This window comes from Lepeophtheirus salmonis, unplaced genomic scaffold, assembly GCF_016086655.4.
Source record: "Lepeophtheirus salmonis unplaced genomic scaffold, UVic_Lsal_1.4 unplaced_contig_6213_pilon, whole genome shotgun sequence".
Lineage (NCBI taxonomy): Eukaryota > Metazoa > Arthropoda > Copepoda > Siphonostomatoida > Caligidae > Lepeophtheirus > Lepeophtheirus salmonis.
In genome coordinates, this window is record NW_027295227.1 from 41491 (window position 1) to 50317 (window position 8827).

Sequence of the window (8827 nt, forward strand, 5' to 3'; positions counted from 1 at the left end):
AGAATTATCTTGAAATAAATCAGAGATCTATCTTATTAAATAATATAATTGACAAGTCCACAACTAATCTGTATGAAATTCCAGAAACTGAATCATCTCCTTACTCGAAAAACACAGACATGGGTCTACAGGATGAGTTAAAAATGGACGATTCAAAAACTAATGAGATCCAGAGTAAACCTCAAGAACAAGTTTCTAAAATAACGACTTCAATAACGAGCGATAATTCAGAGGTTGGTCATAATTATTTGGAAACAACTGCAGCTTCTTTCACAAGAAATCAAATGGAAAATCATATAAGTAAATCCACAAGTCCTTCATTGGATTCGACTTACATATCGATTCAAACTGATTCATCATCTTTATTCAACCCCCAAAATATTCAAATTGTTGATACAACGCCAAAATTTATGCAAGAATCTTCTTTACAAAAGACTGATCAGAAAACTGAAAGCACAGTACATGATTCTTTGGAGAACCATTCTGTTATGGAAGCATCTACAGTTAGTAATTCAAATAAAATAAATCCCAAAAGTACTTCAGAAGATCTTGATATGAAAAATATAAATAGTCCTGGGACATCGAACACTCCTTTCCTTCAAAATCTATTGGAACATAATGATTCTACCTTATCCGTTCAAAGTAAGTTAGGAGATTCTAGAAAGGATATACCGTTCAGAGCGCTACAAACCCAGGGGTCCACTTTGTTTAACTTTAATAGTAAGGACATTCAAAGCACAACTCCAAAGGGTGATGTACAAAATGTCGAGTCAAACATTGATTCACCAAAAGGATCTGGATTTGCAACTAAAGATAACTCCATTAGAGTATCCACAGATAATATTCTTATTACTCTAACAAAGTTACAATGGAACCAAACTTCCGACCTTGTGATCATAAGGATAGTTCTACTCCCTTTTTATCAACTACCACCTTGATCAACCCATTAAATTCAGAATTATCTACAATCAACGAAAAGTTTTCCTCACTTTCTTACAAATACGCCAACAATCTGGGACAAATGAAAACCATTTCTACTACATTGAATACTAGTCCTTCATCAACAGAAATTATTGTCACTCCAGATAAAAGAATACAGTCTACAAGCAAACCCCTAACTCAGACATCATTAACTCCAGAGTCAAAGAAAAGAGCTAACTCATTCAGGAGTGGTCAAATGGACTTTAATAATATTATGTGGTTAGAAGAACTTTTAGATTCAGATAATGAATCGGAAGACGCAACAACTACGACATCAACAATTTGGACTAGTGAAAATAGTCAAGAAACGGAAGAGTACACCACCGCTAAGGCTTCTCCAGAAGACGAATCTGTAGAACCGTCCTCACGATTATCTAGTTCTATAACACGGACCAAATCCACTGCAAATGAACCTACCACAAATAAAATTGAAACTAACACTAATCATAGTAAATCAAACCCCTCAACAGAGAGTAATTCTCCAAACAAAGAAAGTACAAAAGATGCAAGTCGGTTGACGACAACTAGTGATATTATAACTACTGGGAGTAAAGTTGGTATAACTGCGCCTCTTGAACTTATTATGTCTCTTATTAATCCCTCATATCTTAAATCCAAAGAGCTTTCGAACGATGAAGAAGAATCCATTATAAGTACTACAACGTCTTTTAATGCCATCCTTATGGAAGAAACAACAACATTGACCACATTCGAAGAACCTAATGAAAGATTTTCTTCAACTCAAAAACAAAGAGGCGCTCATTCCTTATCTGAAATCACAGATGTCCCAACCGTCCCTTTAAACTTTCATCATAAAACCACTACAATACCAAAAACCAACAAAGTAACAAATAAGTATACCGATCGGATAACTCCAGAATTATCCACAACCCCTCATAGAGCTCCAACACAGAAACTAAAATCCTCTACGTCTATTATGAACAGTCCCAAAACAGAATCAAGTTTAATGGATCAACTACTAGAAACATTACCCCATGCGACAACTATATTAAAACCTGAAATGATTAAGTCATCAACACGCAAATCAACAACTACCCTCTCCTCTACAACTACAACAACAACCATGGCGACGACCCTTAAAACAACAGAGGTTGTATCAAGTAAGCGTATTTGAATACAGGCGAAAAAGTATTAAATTTATATTTAATTATTTATATCATCTTTAAAACAAAACGTAATTCATTGTAAAAGTACAAATCTAACTTTAAAAATCTCATTCTATTTAAATTTTCTCTTTGGCAACAGGTATGTACACCTATAAAATTTAGAATAAAAAATAACTTACGTAATTAATTACATGTATTATGAACCAACAGTAATGAGTTACTGACGTGACACATGATTTCATGATTGAATTATCAATAAATATGAATGATTAATGACTGGTTTTGTTTGGTGCCCACGTACGTCAAAAGAAAAAAAAAGACCTGCCGATGGCATAACCCTTGAAATTTATAACCCCTCCAAACATAGCACAACAAAATTATCCTTTAATTATAAAAGTATTATTTTATTGAATAAAAAAATCATCAAACTACTGAGCTACATCTCACACTAAACATACATTTGGTTAACCCCTCCTATACATGTTATAGGTCACAAGCAAACTAAAAAAAATATATATATATTATCCGCAGGGGACAGCCCCTAGCTTGGAGCCGTAACATAATTTTTTGTAGCCCCCACTACATATGTGAGTAACAAACATATGTATTATATTAAATGATATTATTATTCAGGGAGTTGTACTATTTAGGCCTAGGGCGACGCCACTATCTGTCGCTTTGTTGATAACTGAATATAAGTAAATATCACTTATGCACTGCGGTCTTTATGAAAAATGGTATATAACTTAAGTAAAAAAGAACAGGAAAGTACGGCATACTAGTATTAATATATGTAACAAAATCTCTACAAAATAGTAAAATAGTAACAGCACTATTGTGAAGGGTAAAAAAAATGGAATTGCTCTGTTGTGTGCTTCCATCTATTGTGCAATCAATGAATGAATAAATTGTTCCAAAGTTTTAATTAGGGTTCATTCATATACCAGCGGGGTTTAAACATAATTATAACATCTCCCCGTCCCCTCTTTCTCCCATAAGGACTTTCGTGGTTCTTATCTTCGCCCCTCCAAAGAACCAAATTTTTTTGTCACCTCTTCCCCCTTAACAAGTTTAGTTTTTCCCAGACTTATTTTTTTTTGTTTTTTAATGTTCTTTTAATTGGTCAGATGGAGTTGATTATATGCACAAGATATCTATCAAGGAGCCTTGGCACACTCTCTAGCAAAAAGGTGGGCAATTAGCTAGCAGATTACTTATTTTGTTATTTAGCTTGTTCAAACTTGCACCACTTGGAAAAAATAGAATCAATTGACAAATTCGTTGTCCCGAATATTTGGAACAGGCACATAGGACCCCTTGGTATCCGTGTCGTTAGCGACAACATAAAAGTGATTCAAACTCTTAGACTTGTTGAGACGTTCGTTAACAAAGTTAGGAGGAAGTTTGAGGCATCTAAAGGTGATTTTTAGGCAACATCAATGCAAGCTGAGTCTCAAATGGCTCCAAGACAATTTTGACAACTTCTTTTCGCCAGAGTTTTCGCCTCCAAACTTGCCAGATCTAAATTGGTTGAACGACAAACCAACCAAACCCCTGAAACACAATTACAGAACTTATCAGTCGGATCAAAGGAATTCCAGGAATTTTCCTGAACCAAGTGGTGAAGGCCCGTTAACACTTTTGGCCTCGTATATAAAAATAAAGTTTGTTTTAAAGATTTTTTTTTTCTAAAATATATAATTTACAATTTTTTAATTCACACCTGAGGCTGTTTTTCAAACTGGAGGTGATTTTATTGAAAAAAACTTAATTAGAATTCACCAAGATTTCAGAATCTGGTTTTACTTTTTAATTTGATAGATAATTGATATAAAAAATAATTTTTGCGGCACAGATAACTTGCGCACTCTATAAGGAACATTATTGTATTACGATTAACCCCATTTGACCAAAGAATGAGACCAAGACCTTTGATGTCCATATACATTATGTACATTTCCTTATCTAGGAGTGACCTGGAGTCGAACCAACACACACTGATTTGGAGATAATCATTTTTCCGATTGCATTGTCCATTGAGTTACGTTGCTCCATTCATTTATCATTTCAATAGGCTTTCTTAGAAAATATTGCATTACTGTGTGAAGAAAAAGTACTCAGGCCTGCTAATAAGTAGTCATTAAAATACTCATAATTGATGAGGATGACGTTGTACAAAGAAAAATTTATTTTGTAATATTTTACTATTACAATGGGCATTAAATATGAATGCTCCACTGCTATTTAACGGAGGTCTTCAGGGCTTCAATATTCAGATTGAGGACTCTGCAGGCCTTTTCCTCAATTGCCACCAAATGGAGTAATCCAGTGAATTCAATTCTGGGTTCTGAGGGGGCCAAAGGTTCTTCGACCAGAACTTTATATTGCTACCCATCCACTCTTGTACAATATTAGCAGTACGAACTGGAGCCCCATCCTGCTGAAATACGTACGTGGGCTTGTTAGACTTCCTCATTGTATTGGGAATCTATGGGACCACATTTTCCTTCAATACAATAACCGGTGGGTAACCGATATCCAACAATTACATGCATTTTTTCTCCAGTTGATGGCACAATCCCCAGCATAATCACAGAGGCCCAATGTGGTCTTGGTGACTGTCTCGATACTGTTGTCAGCCTTGCCAAAGCATACCAACCGATCATTTTGCTTGTTATTGACAGGGTCAACGGTAGAGGTCTTTTCATCAGAGAAAAAAAAATACTGGGTTGTTGTTGTGGTTCAGATTATTCAAGAGTTATTGGCATCGCTCAAGACAGAGTTCTTTTTGACGTTGGGACAGGAGTGGCCTCTCAATTCTTGTAAGCGACCTTCCTTCAGACTTTCGGTGGACTATGCCAACAATTTGTTCTTAAGGTTGTCTCCATCAGCCAAGCGATTTCTGATACGACAGACTGTGGCCTTGCTGAAGTTTAAAGCCTGCATGATGGTCCTCTTGGCGCGGATTAAATTGCCTGTGATGGCTCTTCTTGCCTCCATCATGAATGATACAGATTTTGTTAACAACATGAGCCTTAATCAAAGGCTTAGAATCTAAGCTATTCAAAAATAATCGGAAATTTAAGATTCAATCAACAAAACCTATTCAAAACTGTATTTTGGAAGGTCTCATTACTTTTTCTACACCCAGTAAACTTTATGTCCACGTTTCCCTATTACGTTTTTAATGCCTTCTTGGCACATAATTAAATTTTTTGGTTTTTAAAATTAGTCCCTTACTCCCTAACAAGAATATACTTGGTTCTTGGTCGGATACCCTCTAAGTAGTCACATTTGTTCGTGAATGCCCTTTGCGTATTTAAAATTAACCAATAAATGTGTCAAGGGATTTTTACATAATTAATCAAAGAGTGCTAGAAATGAAGGATACATAAAAACGGGAAGAGTGAATAATAATAAAAAAACTAGGCAGTAAAATTAACTTTTCTTCATTTAGGTAAAAAAACAAAAATGTGTCGAGAAGGTTCTAGAAATATTGTTTGGAATTGAAGTTCCTTGTTGATCATCCTCGTCTCATCGTTAACACAATATTTATGTAACAAATATTAAAAAAAAAACATTTTGTGATATTCTTTTTTATTTAAAATAATCTATAACAAACAATAAATTAACCTCATTAAAAGTCTTTGTATGTTTCACGTTGTAATAATACCGTATATGTAATTAATGATTTGTTCATAATTCTACATACTTCAGTTCAAGGCAATGGTACCCATGTTATAGGATCACTAAGGTTTGTAGTTAAATAATTTGTCACGGTGTTACCTCACTAAAGATGGGTTAATATACCTATCTTGCGTGTACATGCAATTTTTTTCGAAAAACTTTTAAAATTATCAGTGCTGTTAATCTGCTTCATTTTTAGCTCAACTTTTTTTTTTTTTTTAATTAGCACAAGAAAAGAGTTATTTTTGTTTCCCAAGCTACTGACATTATTATTTAATTCCTGATGAGAGAAATGCCTTTTTTACTACATACAAGCTGTCATTTATACATACATCCCGGATCAAACATTTGCATATGCTCATAAAAGACAGAGTCACCTGAGGATTTGTTGCGGAGTCATGGTGCAAGTCCTTGTTGGGTAGAATAGAGAACTGACATCAGGTAATTCTTGCCTTTTATCCTTGTGGATTTCCTTCTCTCCTTCTTCCTCTCATCATAGCTGTTTTTTAGCTGATCTAAATTCTTCCTTTATCCTTGTTGATTTCCTTCTCCCCTTCCTCCTCTCATCGCAGCTGCTTGTAGCTGATCACGGCAACTAAAGCAATTTTCCTCGAAAAACATTGCCTAAATTGTCAGGATTACCATGTTGCTTTACGGTTTTCATTTTTAACATGTTCAAATACTACCGGTTAGCACCGTTGACAGTTATAATCTTCCAACATCAACAAAACTCCCTTCCAAAATGAATAGGTTCTGTGATTTAATATTTGTTTTCTTTGGGAGAGAAAAATGCCACGTTAGCAATATTCATGCTTAAAAAATTTAATATATCATGACAACTTTCCTTCTAAAAGCAAAGCATATTTATAATCACAAAACATCTTTATTTTGTAAGGATGAGTTGTTGAGGCTTGAACATTATAAAAAGCAAAATGTTTCAGAAATAAATTGTCTATGCACACATAGTAGATATAGTACCCCAACTTAACATAAAAATGTACACTGTATTTTTTGTTTGCTGTCGATGTCATTTGTATACTAAAGGTTGATTGGTTGAATTTAAAGCTGTAAGAATCATTCTCAATAATTTGTTAATATTCATTTTATTGCTGGGGAGAAATTGCAGGCTACAACTAACTGATTTTGGTTTTTTTTTTCTGGCTATTTATTTTTCTAGGAAAAAAGTTGCAAAATACAATGGAGGTAACGATGTATTGTTGACACAGTTGTTCGTCTATTGCACTTGTTTTAATCCGGTTTTTTTAAATTAACTGTTAATTATATTTTATACTTTTTTAATATGGTATAATTTTAAATTATGTTTCAGAGCTAAAAATGCCCCTCAAAAATGGAGATGGCCATTGTATATTTCCATTTCACTACAAAGGGTAAGGTTTACTTCACATGCACGAAACAAAACTACAATGCCTATTGGTGTGGAAAAGTTTACACAACGACCAATCAAGTTTGGGGATATTGCTCGGACGAATGCCCTAGAGATTAATTCGGTTATTTTTTATATTATCATTTAGTTATCAGAGTTATTCTTTATTTTGTAAGATGTAGAATCTCTGATTATAAGTATTGGATTTCTCAGAAACCAATATTATATATAAATATCCCATGTTTCATATTAATGGCATTTCAATGTATATATAAATCGAAATATAATATTTATAAATAGACAACCTTGAGTTTCACTCATTGAAAATTTACAAACTTATTTTTTCATAGGATCTGAATATCATTTGGTATGTCGAATCCCATTTTTAATTTTATAAAGTATACTTTAAGGTCAAATGTCACAATAAAGATCTACTTCTTTTAAAATTTAATTTTACTGTGTGTACCTGCGTGTCCGATTTTAGAGTGTGTTAAAGATGAAGAGTATCACTGATGAATTGTTGCAGAGTTATAAGTATAGGGTTCTTGTTGGACTCGGAGAAGAATTGAAGATCAACTGCTGTCTATATCACTGCTAGATATGGAGTGAGATTTCAGTTTATTTAAAAAAAAATTCAAATTGTCATTAAAACCAATAACACTCACCGGTTTGGTTAGCTTTGGAACTTTAGTCAAGAATTTCATAATGTTATGATCAATTGTAATACCACTTTACATATGTTTATAAAAAGATTTGAAGCCCAAGTTGACATTTTTTTTAAGTTAATTTTTAGTACAAAAGTCTGTTTAACATTTTCTAGGATTATGAATGACGTCATATAAGTCAATATCCATATAGAAATAGTAATAATAGTAATATTTTCTAAATTTTCTATCATTTTATGAAAGGATTAGAAAATAATCTTAAATCATAATAATAAGTAGTCAAATCACGGATCAGGGGTTCCAGCCGGTATGCAAACCTCTAACCGGAAAATTTGAACTTACCAACCAGAAAGAATTAAGTGGCATCTTTCATGTGTTTAGTATGTGGTGATCTCTTCGCTTTAAACAAAAGGGAACTAGCTCAATTAACCTCTACCTAGGGGCATCTCATAGCAAAATACATCATATACATACTTTTGAAAAAATAGAAGAAATGAAAAAATAACTAAAGTGAAAAAGATTTTTTTATTCCCCATTGCTGATCGCCTAAATCACCAATAATAATAGGGGTGTGTCTGCTTCTACCTACCTTTGCTCGTTCCTGATGTTAACTAGGTACTATTATACGTCTTCGTTCTTCAAAAAATGATGAAGTGTAGTTAATGTAAATTACCACTGTTTCACAATGTTGATGATCTCTATACAAATGCAACTCTTATATCCTGTGAAGGCTACTTTATGGATATAAGTTGTGTTTGTGACCATTTTTACCATTGTGAAAGAGTGCTTCTTCTTTATCAGCTCACGCTTCAGTTACATCAGATAGAAAGGATAATCATTATCTCAACATGATATATTTAATTTCGGTAAAAATATCTATCTTTCCGACCCTCTTGGACAAAACATACAGTTGTAAAGTTATAAAAGATGGCAGTTTATTGCACAGATCACAAATATTTCAGAACGTGTAATCTATTTGTAGT

At 33.5% G+C, this 8827-nt stretch overlaps 1 protein-coding gene across 2 annotated transcripts; it reads left to right on the forward strand.

Annotated features, from left to right (window-relative positions):
- Positions 1-62: 62 nt before the first annotated feature.
- Positions 63-5861, forward strand: LOC139907536 (uncharacterized). Of its 2 annotated transcripts, none has more exons than XM_071893949.1 (2): positions 63-2102; positions 5566-5861. In XM_071893949.1, exons 1-2 carry the CDS (start codon positions 869-871, stop codon positions 5616-5618), a joined length of 1287 nt encoding a protein of 428 aa, XP_071750050.1. In that variant the 5' UTR covers positions 63-868; the 3' UTR covers positions 5619-5861. The 2 variants fall into 2 exon arrangements, with proteins under 2 accessions (XP_071750050.1, XP_071750051.1); XM_071893950.1 differs by lacking the exon at positions 5566-5861 and adding an exon at positions 2248-2520.
- Positions 5862-8827: the final 2966 nt, after the last annotated feature.